Below are 18,168 nucleotides of genomic sequence, written 5' to 3'. Positions count from 1 at the left end.
AATAACAAATACTTTGTTGCAGTATTTTTTTGTTAGTTTATGTCCAAACATTTTACTTTTACTCCCAACAATTTAAGTCTGTACTGTCTACTCCTTAGATTTTCACAACAGTATCATTACTTTTGTTATATACATTACAGAAGATTATTCCTTTGGTTATATTTTACATCATCGAGCAATGCCTTCCAGAGATCGAGACAGAGACACATAGTAATGACAATTCTTGGTTTGTCAGTGCATATCACACACAGCATAAAAGGTTAGAAAGGTGGAAGAGGGGCAGTGCGTATGTCCGTGACAAGGACTAACAACAACTGGTCTTATATAAATTAAGAAAAAATCATTCAGCACATTGTACATATTTTCTCCTGGATTATTTTCATGCTCAAATATTCTCAAATATTTTATTGCTATATTTAGTATATTGTGTTTTATTTTATTATTAAGGGGACATATTATTATATTATTATTACGCCTTGGACGATAGCCAGCTAACACCCCCCTAGCTCACTAGGGGCTCCCCCCAGCTAGGGGAGCCCGGCTCTCCGGCTAGCGTTAGCTCGCTCTCTGCTGCTACCCGTCAGCCATTTAAGTGGCCCATAAACAAGGTGGATATGCAAGGATATGACAGCAGAGGGAATCATCAGTGTTGCTCAGTATGTGAATCACAGGTGCTTTCTATGTCTGCCTATGACATACTAAAGCTGTGTGTCTGTCACAGATGGACCGCTACACAGAGGTCAGATACAAGGTTGTATTTGCATAATATCTATCATTTATGTCCCATTATTCTCCTCAGGTTTTAATGTCGACCGGAAACAGAAGAGACAGACAGAGCGGAGTAGCTTATTAGAGTCTGTCTTCACAGTTGAACAAGCCTGTATTCCTCTTCGTGGAAGAGACATCAAACAGGCTGCACTCACATTGTGTTACTTTGATGTTATATTGTCCATTTTCACAATGACATGCATTTTTTCAGCCATTTGTGATTGTGTAACCAGAGTTAACAGTACGACTAATCCTCTATTCCTTTCTCCCTCCCTCTCAAGCCAAACATTTATTTAACATTTCGTCATATTTAATTTAAAGATAATTCTGATAACATATTTTATATTGATAGAAAAATGTGTATAGCACATAAACCGATTAACAAAAGAAGAGGAAGTTCTCCAAAAATGTTTGATTATAGTATCAGTGTGCATTGAGCTGTATAAGCTGTGTTGTATAAGCCGTTCTATCACTACACTGGCAGGAGAGACTCCAGAGGATGGAAACACACACACTCTATTTACACCAATATTCTAATAAAAAAAGCCTAAATTAAGCCGTATTTTTATTCAAAGTACTGGATTTATGTAAATATTTCTTTAACTCCCAAGTCCTTCAATATTTGTATGACTACCTGGATAACTTTTATATAATATCAAAATAACTGAGGTCAAGGAAAAGGAAAAGAAACAAATAATTATCTCCTGTCTTTCTCTTTTTATTTTCTGTTGTTTATTTTTTGTTTATTTTTATTTCTTGTCCTCTGATATCCTCATCTTGAGCCACGTTCACGTTTGTGCAGACACACTGCCCACATTTTTATTTCTTATCTTTTCATCGTACTTCAACTCCTGTTTTCTTAAAGACAATTAAAATAAATCTGACTTGACCTGAACATTGATTTTCACTGTTGTCATGTACAACAACTTCCATAAAATGAGAAACATTGTAGTCTTTGGTGTAGATTGTGGTTAGGAAAACTGATTTGAACTGTTAGGAAAAAACAAAACAGGTGAATTAAGCAGGGCCCACAACAAATTCTGAAATCATATTCCTCTTAAACTTTAGGTCAAACTATTAATTAGTTGATATCGGTTTCTCTTTTTATCGAACGGCTTTGATCAACACAAAAACAAGCTCTTGATTGTTCATGCTCTTTAAAAACTTTAACCAAAAGCACATGTGACAAGCAAATAACGTGTTAACTAATAATTCACTCAACATACACAGCTGACAAATCAAAGCATAAGGAAGGTTGTATTTTAAAAGACCAGGTCTGGAATATAAATATATTTCTAAATCATCACATTATTAAAATCACTACCTCAGCTGTAATTACTGTTTTTACATTCTGCTGCTAACAAAGAGGAAAAGGTGTCTTTGAATGGGAAGCGGAAATGAATTAGCTTTCTTATGTTGCCACCTTGAAAAAATGACTCTGTAAAGATGAATCTGTCTGTGCACAATGCAATAATTTAAAATATATGCTTTAACAATACAATTTGAAAACCACAATAGGCAAACGATAAGCAACATGGAAATTGTTTCACTTACGGATTCATAATTGAAAAATGAACATCTAACAACTGCTGAACAAGTGGTTTCAGGTGGAGGAATATTTTTAATTGTATTCCTATAACTGTCATTCTTTTTGGAAATGAACTGGGCAAGAAATGTATGAAGTAAAGATGGAGATAGGACGTGAGGTGCCACAGAAGGTTAAGAAGGTAGATGATTATTATAACTTGCAACACACAGGAAAAGGAACAGAATAGACAAGGGAATCCTCCTCTGACCTATACCAGCTTTACAGTAACCTTGGCAGTGTATCACCCCTGTATCTTGTTCTGCTATAATTACGTTCGAGTATGAATATTAAGAAAGGCAGATCATTTTCATATTTATGTTGATGATAACACAGCAGAGTAAATCCCTCTTGGAGAAATGCGGTTACTTAATTCTCTCTCAGCTACAACATTACCACAGGTGAGGCTTCATCACTCTTCTTCATTGATCCGACTTCCCTGTTATCTAATTTCATTCTAATCTAATGGATTTGTTAACGCTGTAATCAAAGCAACTCCTCTCCCATCTCTCCATAACATAGTTTCTCGTGTTTATTTTCTCATGACATTGTCTCCAGCTTGTCTCATCGTGTAATCCTCTTATGAGCATTTTCCTCCGCCGCCAAGCTACCAAATACAAAAGACCTGTATTTCCTCTGCGTTTAATAGGACACATCCCAGAAGAACGAGCTACAACACTTTCTTACAGTCGAAGACACTGATATGACTATCCATAAAGGGATTTTAATGAGAACAGAGTTCAGCTATCAAGTGTTTGACACACTGCTGCAGCGGTGGGCCCAGACAACAAGTGAACTGCCAACACTGCTGGAGGGAATGTAAATTAGCAAATAAACAACAAGCGTGGTCTTGCCCAGAACAGAAACAGATATAAACACTAGAAAGGTGCATCGTTGACAACAATAATACAGAAATAAATATGTCTTAGAAGTAATGCATGCATCCCAATGTATTGAGATAATTTCACCAAATCAAATCCTTTATACATTATTTTAATTTGGGAAAATTGTGGATATTTAAAAAAATAAAAAAAGTTGTGTAAGAAGCAGATCATCTCCTCCCTAAGGAAGAATAATTTAGTTAAAACCGACTTAAATGTAGAATTTGAAAGGCTTCGTATTTTGCACCACCAAGTGGAAGTATCAATTAAAGTCTCCATGCGTCTCCACTTTCTCTCACTTACACACAATTATGGTAAATTATCTGGCATACAGGCGCCGCCATTCTTTGCTTTTGACATCATATGAAGTCACAGTCTGCCCAATAGAGATCACAAAGTGGAGCCGCGGTATTGAGGTCCCACGGATACACTTGCTTGACCAATCCCGAGTCAGTCAGAGCTGCCAATCATATCGTTTCACCCTGTTTTCAAATAGCCAATCATATGGTACTTGTCCCCTCAACTAACATGGAGGAGCCAGGCTTAATTAATTATACTGCACCCAGCCACCAGGTAGCAATCCAGATTATTTTGCTATGGGCCAAGCTGCGATGTCGTCTATTTATATATATTTATATATATTATCTGTGGTTGAAACCAATAAATAAGCTGCAATGTTTTTTATATAATATAAACAAATAAAACTGACAAATTATATAATCCCCAAACTATTAAATGCATAACTGTTTGCTTCGCTGCATCTACACCAGAGCCAATGCAAATACACAAATAAGAACAGCCTAAAAATAACAGAAACCTAATAAAGAGCCAAACACTATGAACTATTGTGGAAGCGTTAGGTTGAGTGTGTGGTACCTCTGTGAATCCAGCAGTTCCCTGGGCCTGATGATGGCCTTGACCAGGGCGTCTGGTCGCACCAGCTTCTGAGGCGAAGTCTTGGGGCTTGAATCCGACTCGCCACTCTCCTCGTCCCCCATGGCTTTAACGTAGCTGCTGCTCCGCATCCGACGACAGGGGATTTCATCATCCTTCCCGCCGCCAGGGTAACCCGCCCACTCATCCTGGGGAACCTGTGTGGAGCAGCGAGGGACAAGGACAAACACATACTGGTTTCTGCAGGTGTATACAACATATGTGACAAAATGACGAGGATGATATTAGAGTAGACGTTGTGTTTATACTTTTGATGGCATAGGGGAAGCATTTTTACATGAGATATAATTACTTCACAGAAGGTCTTATCTGTTTCCTTTGCTACAATATGCTATTATTACACTATTATTACACTGCTATTATTATTCTGAAAACACCAGATCGGGTAACAAGTATGCAAATCTATGTACTACGTATATTAAGTTTATTCGTTTTTAATGTAGAATATATTCGTTTTTTTCCAAAAAAACTGCAATTTTATTTTCTAGGAAATTACTTCCCATCAACTGAGCAACACAGGTGTTGTTTCCTGATGAAAAAACACACGTCAAACCGGTGACACAGCTTCAACAAAACCTCGACTGATATTCTGTGCAAATTAAATCTCAGGAAAGAGGAGCTAACGTTGCTCAGCATGTGGCATCTATCCCATGTGGAAACCTTCCGTCAAATCAAGCCAGGCCGCCTACATGCCTCAATTTTCTTCCATTCGTTAAAGTAGGTAATTGAGTATAGAGACGTTATCATCACCATTATCCCATTCAGAGTGAGAACTTGCACTTACTGCCTGTTTTTCTCATCTGCATATGGAGTGAATATTTCATACTGCGCAAGCAGCAACAAGGTTGGGATTAAAAAAACAGAGCATCTGTACAGGCAATCTGGCAGCACAGTATTAAATGTAGGTTAACGCCCATGGTGGTCTTAAATGCTTTCGTCAAACTATTAGATTCAATATCAAGCAGATCACCCACAATCCATTATGGTACTTGCCACTCAACAACATGTGTCTGTTTCAGTGATGGTTGTGCTCTTGTTAAATCTGGTGGGTTCACATAATAAGCTGATGATGATTGTTCAAGCGTGTTATATAAAATGCACACAACACACAACATTGCATTACATCACACCTTAAACGGAACCTAACCTTAAAACCTATCTATACCTTAAAATGTAATGAATTACATTATAGGGACTGGATTTTCCCTAACCCTAAAAGCAAGTCTTAACCCTCTAACATCCCTTGGAAAGAGTGATGCCTATTGAAATGTTCTCACTCAGTAAGGTCTATGCTAAAAATGGTCCTCACAAAGTACTCACAACCAAACACACAAATACACTAGAGCAAGGATTTACTACAGACGCCCCCTACGTCTCCTTCTCTGTTTCCTCCCGTCCAGATTTACCTTGTTGAACTCTGTTGACCGTCTGCAATGGTCAGAACCTTTAGTTTAGCTTTAGTAGTTTAGACACAAATTTACATGGTCAATGGGCTGCACTCACAAAATATGACATTGTCAGTAATCATTAAACTCTATGTGGAAGTTGAAGGTTTCTCCAATGCTGTAGCCATCCGTCACTTTAACATTCTGGCAGAGGGGCCAGCCTCGGCACGGTGCCAGTCCACCCAGCCCTGGATTTCATTAAGTTAAATCTGACTCAGGTCCATATTTCGTTGACTTTAAAGCCATTCATGCCGTCAAGACAAGTTGTAAAACCCTACTCCCCACAATAACCATTAATTATTAAAACCCAGCATAACTGTGAGATTATATGGATAAAACGGATTCTGTTTTTTTCTTTCGGCACGTTATTGTACCAGTAAATGATTCACAGGTTCACAGTGAACTGGTGGCAGTTGACTGGCTGTGGCAAATGTCAGGAGGAGATTGATTGCCTCCTCCAACCAGTGCGGTTTCAGTCTACAACATTTTTTTTTCACCATGACCTTTGACCGTCTGATAAATGAAATCTAATCAGTTCATTTGATTGTCTAAGTGAACATTTGTGTCAAGGTTGAAAGGATCTTTAAAATTAACACATTTACGAGGCATAAGAAGGTTTGTGAGCTCACAGTGACATTGACTTTTGATCTCCAATTCGTAATCAGGTAATTCATAAGTCAAAGTAAATTTTTGTGCTGGATACTCAAAGTTTAATTTATCAGCTGGCCCTGATGGTCGCGAAGAAGATGGGACACAATGAAAACCCAGTGGTCATTGTGGTTTCTCCTTTGGTCGCACTCACTGAGGACCAAGTGAAAGAGGCGACCGAAATAGGCATCACAGCGATGCAATTCGGCGTGCACGACGAGGTGGACATTACGAGCGGTCGTTGCCAGCTCCTTTTTGGAAGCCTTGAATCCTGGCTGCTGAACAAGAAGTGGAGGGACATGCTAACTAGATGTTTTTCCAGCTTACGTCATAGGTATCGTCGTGGATGAAGTTCATCTAACTTACAAATGGTAAGAGAAAGTCTTGACTGTCTGATTCAGTAAATAACTCACAATGTCTTGATATGAATCAAATGTTGTAAACATAGTATCATAGGTGTCGATGTAAGTTTGCTAACTCAGACTTAGTACAATCACAACGTTAGTCTTCTTCTTCTACTTCTTCCAGCGTGCATGCAGTTGAGGTCTGTTGACAACAACTATGCGTCGCTTAACATACGTCACATACTACTTTGCTCTGATTGGTTGTAGGTTTATCCAATAGAGCGAAGAGGCTTTTTATTTCCTGGTTCGGTTGAAACACGCCCCATAATCACTGCCCAATGGAGCGGTCTCAAACTCATATTCTGACTAGAATTGAGTATGACAACGTCAGGCTAAACATTTGTACCAGATTTAAAGGAATTCCTTCAAGGTGTTCCTGAGATGACTAATACCTTTGAACACTAAATTCTAATCAGTTCATCCTTGACTCCAAGTAAAAGTTTGCATGAAATTCAAAGAAATTCTTGTAAGGTGTTCTTGAGATATCATGTTCACAAGAGTGGGACAGATGGACAAATTGAAAACATGATACCTCCTTCATTAACAGCTCTTAAAGCATCTGTTAATTGTATCCATTCATTTCCACGTGACACTAATTCTAGCCTCCCCCATTAGCACATGCCCACCCACAATTACTATGCTAACAAGTGTCACGTCAAATCCGAACGACTCAAAATAATTGATCAGTTATGGCTTCATTACAACACTCTTTGTTAATTGAAGAGATCGAAGCAGCCTTTGACTCTCATGTTTCATGTATGATGTGAAGTTAGGATGGAGAGAGGTGGGGGGGGGGGGGCATGACTAATGGGGGATTATGGTGTGTCCTCTCAGCTCAGGAGGGGATCTCAGTGAAAAGTTGAGGTAATGGTCAATACGTATGTGGCACAAAAACGCTTCTAAAGCAAAAATCATACTCAAACCAACGATCTGGCAGAAAAAGACAAAGACGTTCATGTATGAATTACATGAACACAAACAAGCTCATTGTGTCGGCTTCTATCCAGAACATCCACAGACACGGACAAGGATTCTTATCCAAGCCGATGCAAACACACTCAAACACATCCTGATAACAGTCATTCATCTCCCCTGCAAAGACAGGCTATGCAGCAGCTACCAAATTGAGTCGATGGGTTAATTAAGTCTTGGAGGGGTTTGGTATTTTTAGACGTCTAATTAATGAACGGAACGCCGGAGGACAGGCGCAAGCTGTGGTGAGGTTTGTTTAATTTGGATTGGTTGATAAACTGGAAAGATTGCAGGGTTTCTCCCAGTGAAGATAAAAAAAAGTGAGATTGTATTGACAGTTGTGGAAACACACCATGGTATCCCAGCATGCTAAGCAGTATGGACACTTTTCAACTTGGGGTTTCGCCGTCAATCAATCGGCCAATCAAATTTAACTGTGTAGCACCTTTCAAGCAGGTTATTTTTCAGTTAAAAGTGTTTCACACACAGATCAGCTGTAGAACATAATCCTGTGGAGCCAAAGAGTCTGGATCGCCCCCCGGTGGCTGGCTGCAGTTTAGATCATAAACCTCCTCCATGTTGACAGATGGGACAACGACCAAACTAACAAGTCCAAGGACATGTTGAGTTTGGTTTTAATTAGATATTCGAGACTGTTAAAATGGGGTGAAACAAAATGATCGACAGCTGAGACCGACTTGTGATTGGTTGAGCGTATGTATCAGCTGGACCTCAGTACCACAGTTCCACAACTAAATCCCTACTGTGCAGACTCTGACTCCAAACGATGTTAAGATGTATAACGGCAGCACTCGTATCTTGGCTACTTCTGGTAACTGTTTGTATTATGGGAGGACGTGCAGAGACTCACTGTCCATCATACAGTTTAAGACTGTAATAGAGTTAAGTAGAACCCTGAATAAGATCAAAAATAGATCTTGAGCTCCAAAAAGCCCTCTGAGGGAAGCCGTTGGGTTCAAAGGTTATAATGCACCCGCAGGCTCACTGCCATAAGTGAGCCATACGTTTTTTACAGGGACGTTTTGATGGTTCTGACCTTTTAATAAACTAGATTCTGCTAAGTAAAGAACAGATATGACTTGGGGGGAGACTTGAAAGTATTCTTGTTGAAAACTGGGGTATTACCACAACCGGCATCTTCTTTACACAGCTACTTTAGGACTTCAACATTTAACCTCAGATAGCATTGTTGTTACCTTTACTTCTCGGACTCTGCAAGAAGTTGTGTGTGCTGTGTGTGTGTGTGTGTGTGTGTAGGCACCAGCTCATGCTCCTGCAGTGCAGCAGTGCATTTCATTGATTAACTCTGCAGCTACATCTATACACAGCGCTTCTCCCTCTAAGAAACATAAGTCACTGCTATTAAGTCAAGAAATAGAGTTGTATAGACAGAGAGGGAGAGAGATAGAGAGAAGAAGGATGGAAGGGATATATTGCAGAAAGATGGAGAAGTGGCTGAGAGAGAGGGAAAGGGAGAGTTTGAGAGCTCCTCAAGCTACAGTCATTGCTAATCCCACCCAACAGGCTACAGCCCCTCATTTTCATCCCACAATATTGCATGGATGAGCTGTGTATGACAGAACTGGTGCTGTTTTCCTTTATTTTCTCTCTCTCTCTGCGTCTCCTCTCTCTGCCTCACAGGGGAGGCTGAATACACATATTTTACATGACAGACAACTGACTGTGATCACACACGCCCACCACCCACCCTTCACCTCTCTTACACTCTCTTTCACGCATATATACGCCCTCAAATGCAACATCTAGAAGACTGTATGGTCATTATGTTTTCATGGTTATGACACATTATGGTGACACTCAATTCTAGAAGGACATTAGAAGGACACAATAACAATCATGAACTTCAGGGTGTGAAAAATCGACATATCAGGCTCAGGCCACAATTTTCCTTCTAAACCGTCCAAGCCAGAGAGAAAAATGCCGCAGGGTTTGGTTTGGCTGCCCAGCATGCGTTATTCAACGCATGGATTTTTCTGGCCAGATTACGGGCACTTGCAGTGTATTAAATGGAGCAGCTAGCCCAGCCAACGAGACAGAACATGAATATTGTTTCAAAATTGTTGTCCGATCTTGGCCTGATGCAACATACCGACCTGTTGGTATCGATATGTTGCATCAGGCTTGGGTCAGGTATCCATTTGGTCTCAATTCCCAAGTGTCTAACAGCTATGGCAGTGGCTCTGTGAGGCTCAGGCCCTGCAGTGTTTTGAGCTAAATGCTAACTTGAGCATATTGACAAGCTCACAATGCTGTTGTTGAATTACCTTAGTTTAATACTTTTTCACTTATTCCAACATTTGCTAAAAAGCACTAAACATGAAATATAGCTGAGGTCGATCTTAACCACAACTATCATCCACATGGTGAAATTATAGGAAAAGTTAGCATCACTAAATCCATTAGGATTCATCCTCAGTACACCATGAATGTCTGTAAAATATGTAAATGTTGTTTATTCAACAGCTCTTCAGATATTTCAGTGTTGACCAAAGTGGTGAGTCAGGGAACTGGCTGACATAGTCATCACTAGATCCATCCCAATAACATGGGTTAAATGTTGAGTGCTTGAATTTTGGTGGCGTGGTTCCCTTATTCCTGTGGATAACTTGATGAATTTAGATCAGATGTGTCTGTTGGATCTACCAGTGGTTCTACAATTTATTTGACACTGAACAATGATATTAAGAAGTCCATTGCAGCAAAGATAGTTTCTTCACTTGCTCTACAGTCGACCAAACACACCAAAAGTCTGTCTTACTCTCATTGTCACCAGATCTTCACCGACATTTAGGATATCAAAATGTAAAAATGCAAACATACTCTTGGGATCATCAGAAGTTCAACTAAACTGGATACAGTCAAAGTGCAATTTAACACTCAAGCCTTAACAATAACCACACTTTCACTAATCCCTCCATTCCAAATAAAACTGAACTCTGTCCTACATTTACCACATATTTGATCATTCAGTTATCTGAGTTGTTGAATTAATGGCCAATCCTACTTGCTGGGGACATGTTAAATCGTAGTCGCCCATTAACACAGAAATAGAGACAAAGACAAAGACAGAGAGGCAGTGAGAGATGTGTCAGACATGCATTTATGTGACCCTAGTGATATAGCAACAATCCATTAGCCAAAGTGGTTCTACAGAGTGAGGAGTTTTAAACTACTGCTTTTGATTTACTAGTAAATCTTCATTTTACCCAAATTAAATTTGGGTGGTGACCAAGAACAGAGATTTTAGAATAAGTGGCCAGGGTAAGGTTTCTTAGCAAGGAGCTTGGGTAGATCTCCATATTGTCTTGCTCCACTATGCGAAGAGCAAGCAGATTGGACATGTCCAGCCACAGCCTGACCAGACCGATTGGAGGGAACAGATCTCCCAGAAGGCTTGGCAACACATAGATTTCTCCCATGAAGTAGCAAGAGGATAAAAACGCAGAGGAAAAAGACGTTGTTTGCTTATAACCGGAAAGACAGAGGCAGTTGGCTGTCATGGGTGGTACATCACTTGCTGACCATTGGCAGGATAATATTAATAACAAATCACCTCCCTCTGCCTTGAGGGCTATCCTTGTCAAGCTGGCATATGGCTGACAGTGGAGGGCTGTCAGCTCATCATTACAAAAGCTCGCTCATGTGCTCCGCTCGGCCTGTCTCCCTTCAGCTGGCAGCAACTCTGCGTCATCCTATTTTGCACCTTTACCACCTCGACAACACACAGCTCACACATTCACAGAGTTATTTCATTGCCGATGTTTCCTATCTGCACAACCCAATTATCTGTTGACTAAATACAGTTCAGAACAAATCCTCTAGTGCAAACTTCCTTTATATAACAATCTCTGACAGCCTCTGTGACAATCCACACTTTCTGGCTACATCCAAGGTGTGTAGTCTTAGCGGGACAAAAATTACTGTTTGCTTAGTACATTTTCATCAGTGTAAAGGATGTGACTCTTTATCTATATCTTGGTACTCTGATTCATGTCTGACGGTTTAAGGGTTTGCAAAACAAACTGCACACAAGGAACATTTGCATTAATTGGGACACATTTTGGTGGCGCAAACATTGTTTATAATTTGACGAATCACAGGCTCTGGTTGTGAAGAGCAAAAAAGGCAGAACCTTTTTATTTTATTTGCAGAGATATGAAGACAGCTGTTACTAGAGATTATCCAAAAAGTATCATTGATTGTGACTTGTGTGATAAAATAAATTAGTCAGACTCTAAACAGGGTACAGCAAACTGTAGACTCTTAAGGAAATAGGTTCCTATGGGAGACTAAAGATTTAGTCATAAAGGGAAATATAAGCACATATGATACACAGAGGAGAAGATATTAAAAGAAAGAAATTCTTAGAATAAATGAACGTGAATGTAATAATGTATATAAAGTATTCCTCTATTCAATACCTACGCATTCTCTTAACACAGGACACAAATTGATGTCAGATTAAAAAATCTGAACTTCCACCAATTCAACTCAGAGTTTCATTGAAGTAAATCAAAAGTTAAACACGTATCCACAAATCAAAACTCTTTTAAAAGGTCAATAAAAGTCTTAAAAAATGTTGGGGGAAAAAGGAGGATTCATGACAGATGATAAACTACAAGGTCAAATTTATAGTTTGCACCAAATGACTATACCTCCCTATGTTAGAAGAAAGAAAATGCTGATAAAGCAGCAAATATTGGTATTAAACCCCCAAGGATTCTTTATTATTATTGATTTGTCTTTGAGAAGCAGTAGCAAAACTGTGCTGAACCGTAGACTTTTAATTGCTACTTAAATTGGCCTGACAATGTCCTTGTAGACTGAAATGAGACTTTAGGATTTAGATAACAACAGGTTAATAACAAAAAAGAAGAGCAGCTGCTTGCCGACACGGTGGTAACCATGGGGCCACCCTGTCGCCTCGGGCAACAGACAAGTAACATTTACCTACAAGCTGCTGTCTGATCCGGGGACAAAATCATACAAAATCTTGGGTAATGGTTCATGGCCTGATATCTATCTGGAAACCCCTTCATGAAAAAGTTGGGAAACCCCTGGGAGGGTGTGTGTATGTGCAGAGGTTACAGTAGCTTTCCGTCACAGTGCCAGTTTTGTTTCTGCTGCTTTGCACTTCACTTTTGTGTTTTAATCATCAGCATTTGTGCTTCTCAAGCTTCACCTTTGGCAAGCCATCATGGCAATTAATTGGCATATTAAATCCCTCTGCAATGCCCCATCAGCAAAACCATCATAGGCTAATCCTCCCTTTGTAGAATGGTTGGTGTGGGCTAGGAGAGAACAGAGTAGCGTTTGCTGGAGTGGCTGACTTATTAAACAGGCCTGAGAGCTGTCAGTAGGACTAAGTTATTGTGCTGGGAAGTTACAGGTTTGGGCAAAAGGAAGGTGGCACAGATAGCAACTCTAACGTCAGTCCAGGTGTACATCAGTGTGTGAACGAGCAACAGAGAGATGGCGGACACACGTACAATCAAATTCCAACCACTAACATCTGGCTTTTGTCTGTTATCCGAATGGATACAATCGGCATTCACTCCCTGGTCAAATAACTGTTATGGTTTTGAACTGCCCCGGCTCTGATAGACTGTGATGTTAAACATGACATGCAGGTGAACGCGCTTGCACCTTTTACAAAACAGCGATTCTTCCTCTTTGTATCATGCAAGATGCAACAACAAAGTTTAAAAGAGGAGCTGAAGTAAAAGGTATGAAACTATAACCACCATAACATTGTCACTGGTCTCTATAGTGATTTCAGTTGTCTGTCGTGTTTTCCACTTCAGAAGTGCAAACCCCTACATTGGCAATGGTAAAGGCTTCAAATCACTACCTGCTAACTTTGGTGTAAAAGCCATATAACATTGCATGTTTATTAATCACATCACCTCCTTTATTAAAAAATCAAATTTGTGATCATACTCATAAAGGAATAGCAAAAAGTGTGTGTGTGTTTGTGTGTGTCTTCAGGAGGGCTAATTGTGGCCAATTTCAGAGAAAGAGCAGCCAAAATGAATCTATCTCTGTCTCCCCCAATGTCCAGATAATCAATCTCTGATACATACACACGCACCATAACCCACTTCTCACCCAAAGAGTAGTGTCACACACACCTGTTTGAAGCTCAAGCATTAACATACAGACACCGCACATCTGTCTGTTTGTGTTCACATTCATCTAAGACACTTCAGAAAGATGTTTTCCCTCCCTTTGTCATCAACCAAGGATGCAAACATGGTGACTGGCACGTCATCAAACCATCTGGTGAATCATAAAAAAAAAAAAACACCCCATCTCACACATTCATACATGGAGACACATTCAGTGCAGTGAAGACACTCGTGGGATAAATCCTAATCAGCCGCGGCAGAAAGCAAAAAACTTCTCAATGTGACCCCTCGGTGTGCGCACCATTCCCTGACTATTGGCTCTATCTCTCAGCCTGACTGCTCCTGCTGATGAGCAACAACATTAGCCGTGGGGGAGCAAAAATAGCCATCCTTTTTTCGGTGTTTCCCTCCCCTCTCTCTGCTTCCTGGAGGATCTCAGTGCTTGCACAGAGGAACGGCCCTCAGATGTATGCATCTCAAACTTTCCCCCGCCCCTCTCCTCTTCGATAGATCTTCCCCATTCTCTACGAAAAGGGCATTGATTCTCCTCCGGGGAGCGAAGACGTGTCACCCTGCATGGATTGGATTGATAACGGCCGGCTAAATATAGCCCTGCGGCAGGAAGGGGGAGCGGAGGGTATTTTTAGAAGTGTTTATAGTGCAATGACTTGGACACTACCTCAGCTGAATGACCAAATGGAAGAAAGGGACGGGTGGAGGGGTGGTACCATACACTGTGGCTGTCTCATTGGTAGACACTCAGAGGGATTGTAAAAAATGTGCCTGTCTGGTTGAAAACGACCATCGGTTATGTTTAATAGCATCTCTAAAAATAGCAACCTGATATATATTTGGCCGACATAAACTTTGCTCACTTTAGCTCCATTGGCTGATTTGATTGGCTTTCTGATTACAACAGCCTCTAATCCATAAAACACACTCTCTGCTTAGAGTGCCCCTTTCCCAATGTGCTGAAGTGCTCACTTTATTTTGGCCACAGGCGGTACGAACATGATGCTATCACATAGCACATTGTTGTGTACTGAGCCGCCTTGTTCCAAAGTCAATTTCTCTCGCTGCTTGGATTTGCAATTTTTTCGAGCAGGCTTTCTTTCCTTTTTCCACACAGTATACCCTTCAGCATGCATATAAAAAACCTGTGAAACACGCTGACTCATTTTTAATTGATCCCCGCGATTTTACGGGAGGGGGTATCATGCAGAGCCTGATGATAGGGCCTGAGCTAAATGGTAATCTTTTTTTTCCAGAGTTAAAACCTATGTAAAATCGAAGCAAACAACGGGGTAAAAAAAATCGACATTGATCGCTTCATCTTCTATCCTCCCACTGCTGACTCTTCCCTTCAAATGCAGACCATTCACTGTATGTTGATTGATTCGTCCTGCTGTGAAAGTTCTCTCTGCTGCGAGCGACACGCTGAGCCACAGGACAGGTTGACATTGTCATACACAGAGACAAACAAAGCCATTTCAGATCAATCAGTTGTGCAGCTTTTCTTCCTCGATCGACGACACCTATAGAAAAAGACCAGTTTGTGTTGTACAATAAATGTTCGATATGGGAATAACGTTAACGAGGACGTTGTATCTTTATGTTGAACCCTTAATGACTGTAGGGACTGGTAGTTAATTTATTTTTAACATCCCTTTAACTGCATGTCATTAGTAAAGCTAGGATTTGCAATCGTGGAATAGCTAGCAAAAGCAGGTGACACTCTGAAATTATGCAACAAATGCATCCCCTCGGCCCTCTCCTCAAAGCCACACCCCAAAAACATGTGAATGCTTACAGCCTGACAACCACTAGAGGAAGACTTTTCATGACACGCTGCTCAACTCTGGCTATCAACTCTGGGTCAGTGGTATTATGTCTCTCCAGCTAGTGAAGACTCCCGTGATGGGCCATGACAGCATGGCAGGGAGAGCGCACACAAGTGAATGAAATGAGTGGTCATGTTTATCACAGACATAGACTATTTTTTCCCCCCAGACAACTTTATATATAGGTCTGCTATTTAGACGAGATGAGGATTTCAACAAATACAATAAAACATGTTTGAGAAATAACCTTTAAATAACCATCTTCTGCTCTCAACACATCCTCCAATTTAAATAAAACTAAATTGTTTGGCAGCCTGTGAATTCCCCCAATCAAGTGGCATCTAGAGTAGTAAGCTTGCAATTTTTGTTAATCAGTGAAATTAGAAGCTGTGGTGTTTCACTAGAAAATGTGCATACTGATGGGAACGCATAGTCAGCCAAACTCACCTGTAGATAGTGACAGGGCCTGATGTTGGGCTTGAGGTCAATTGGTGTCATGGGCTTCTCCAGGTTGAGTGAGGACTTCCTGTAGGCCTCCTTGGCCTGGCTGACCGTTAGTGTTGACCAGGAGCTCCTCTTCATGAATTTGCCCTCTGGTGCCATGCTTATGCTCTCGCAGGCCGAGCACTTGACGTCGTTGTTGCTCTTGGAGGGTTTTAGCGACAGGTCTCCTGCCAGGTGGCTATGCATGGAGTCAGGGTAACAGTGGCTGATGTGTTCAACGGGATGTCGCGACATGATGCTCGGCGTTCTGTATGTGCTGTCACTATCCAGGTTGTCGTCCGAGCTCCACCATCCTCCAGAGCGTTGCTTGCCACCACCATCAGATTTACGGTCTTTGCTCTTGCTGCGTTTGCTGTGTTTGTGGTGGCCCTGGTGGTGGTTATGGTGGTGGTGTGAGCCTTCCCGGTGTGAGTCGCCTTTGGTGCCATTCATCTTGGAAGATCCTTCTAGAGAGTGCGACTTTGTGAAAAGCTTCTGTACCGAGTGAACTAAGTGGCGTATTCGCCCGGGACTTTCATTACGCTGCTCTGTGGTCGTGGTTGTGGTGGAGGTGCGTTGGTATTGCAATGTGTGGAAGCCGTCCCGTTGCAGCGGCATCTGCTTTTCAAATTGGTCCATGAGGTTTGCTGGGATTCGGTTCATCTTGCCACTGCCGCCATGTGAGGAGGAGCCACAGTCATCTCGGGAGTCCCTGCCACCAGACATGTTTCCACCGTTGTCCCGTGAAGCACTGCCGTAGTGCATGCGGGGGAAAGTGCTACTAGCGATGGAGTGGTCAGTGGCTGACATGGACACGGGCATCACCATGCATTCAGAGTGGATGGAGCTTCGCGGGGAGCAGCGGTGGTGTCCATCAAGGGGGCAGCTCTCAGTGGGGCTAAGGAGGTAGGAGGGTGACCTTGAGTCGCCATGATAAAGGTGGTGGTCCAGGGAATGGTCGCACTCGGCCAGGCCACAGGTGTGAGCTGAGATGGGAGAGGTGAGCTGCAGCTGGGCAGGGCGGCCACCAGAGAGACCCTTCATGTTCCTGGGTGGAGAGGAGTAGCTGTCCTCATCGAAGTAATGTGAGGGCGACCATGAATACTGCTGGTCTGAAAGCAAGAGAGAGCGAGAGAGAATATTAATCTCTCAGAGGGTAGAAAAAACATTTTCGCAGAAATGCATTTAACACATAATGATAAGCATGAAAAAAAGCCTAGTACCAATCATGTCTTCTTCAAACAGGCTGGTTATAACACGCTGTTTCCACCTTGACTACAAAGGACACAGAAAAACTCTAAATGTGGCACATCGGAAATGTGGAGGTGAAATCAACAGATTGCACAGACAAGATCTCAGGCCTTCCATTTTTCACGCTCTGTTCAGGACGGCCCACTGGTGTAGAGACAGGGAAACAAGAGAGAAGGACGGGCGACAGGTAGGAGCCTGCATTGCCATTTATCCAATGCAAAGTGAAGTAATAGCCTATCACTTTGTGCCGCTGGTGTCATCCATCAAAGCCCTGAGGAGAGCGCTTGTGAGCCGTATGGCCGGATAAGCGTCCTTGGGAGGCGATCACAGAATGCACCCTCCCTCCTTCTACTTGCGTCGGCCATGAAGTCTAGATTAACACCCTGTTCTGTGTGATTGGTCACCAAGGGCAGACGTCTCTGCAAGTTATACAATTGTATTCAACTTAATCAGAGGAAACGATTATTTTATCTACACCGCCACCTGCCTACACTGTAATTACAGTGTCTGGCCTTTAAATAGTGTTTGGTTTATTGGGGTAACATTTTCAAGGGTTACACAAGTGCTAGGTTATTAATGACACCATGAATATGATACTTGATCTTCTGCCTTAACATGGCGTTATTTTGGAAACAATAAAGTTCAGCTGATCCCAGTGTAAGATAGATTCTAGTCTGAGGGTCTCCAGCGGTGTTTTAGTTTTGATTTATGAGGTTGAACTAGCTAATGACTCTTAATTAAATTATGCTAATTAAACGTTCAATCT

The 18,168-nt window shown here is 41.4% G+C and overlaps 1 protein-coding gene across 1 annotated transcript in view; it reads right to left on the bottom strand.

The window, feature by feature from the left end:
• Positions 1–17,084, bottom strand: part of dlgap2a (discs, large (Drosophila) homolog-associated protein 2a) — a 55,619-nt gene extending 38,535 nt beyond the window's left edge. Inside the window, exons 1-2 of the mRNA XM_062397879.1 lie at positions 16,116–17,084; positions 4,111–4,325 (exon numbers count right to left, since the gene is read on the bottom strand). Coding sequence (XP_062253863.1) covers positions 4,111–4,325; positions 16,116–16,979 — 1,079 coding nt within the window. The 5' untranslated portion in view covers positions 16,980–17,084. The remainder of the gene's footprint in view (positions 1–4,110; positions 4,326–16,115) is intronic.
• Between the last annotated feature and the right edge of the window lie 1,084 nt (positions 17,085–18,168).

Source organism: Platichthys flesus, chromosome 10 (genome assembly GCF_949316205.1).
Source record: "Platichthys flesus chromosome 10, fPlaFle2.1, whole genome shotgun sequence".
Classification (NCBI taxonomy): Eukaryota; Metazoa; Chordata; class Actinopteri; order Pleuronectiformes; family Pleuronectidae; genus Platichthys; species Platichthys flesus.
Note: the sequence above shows the minus strand (reverse complement) of the source record. Positions and strands in the feature narration are given on the sequence as shown.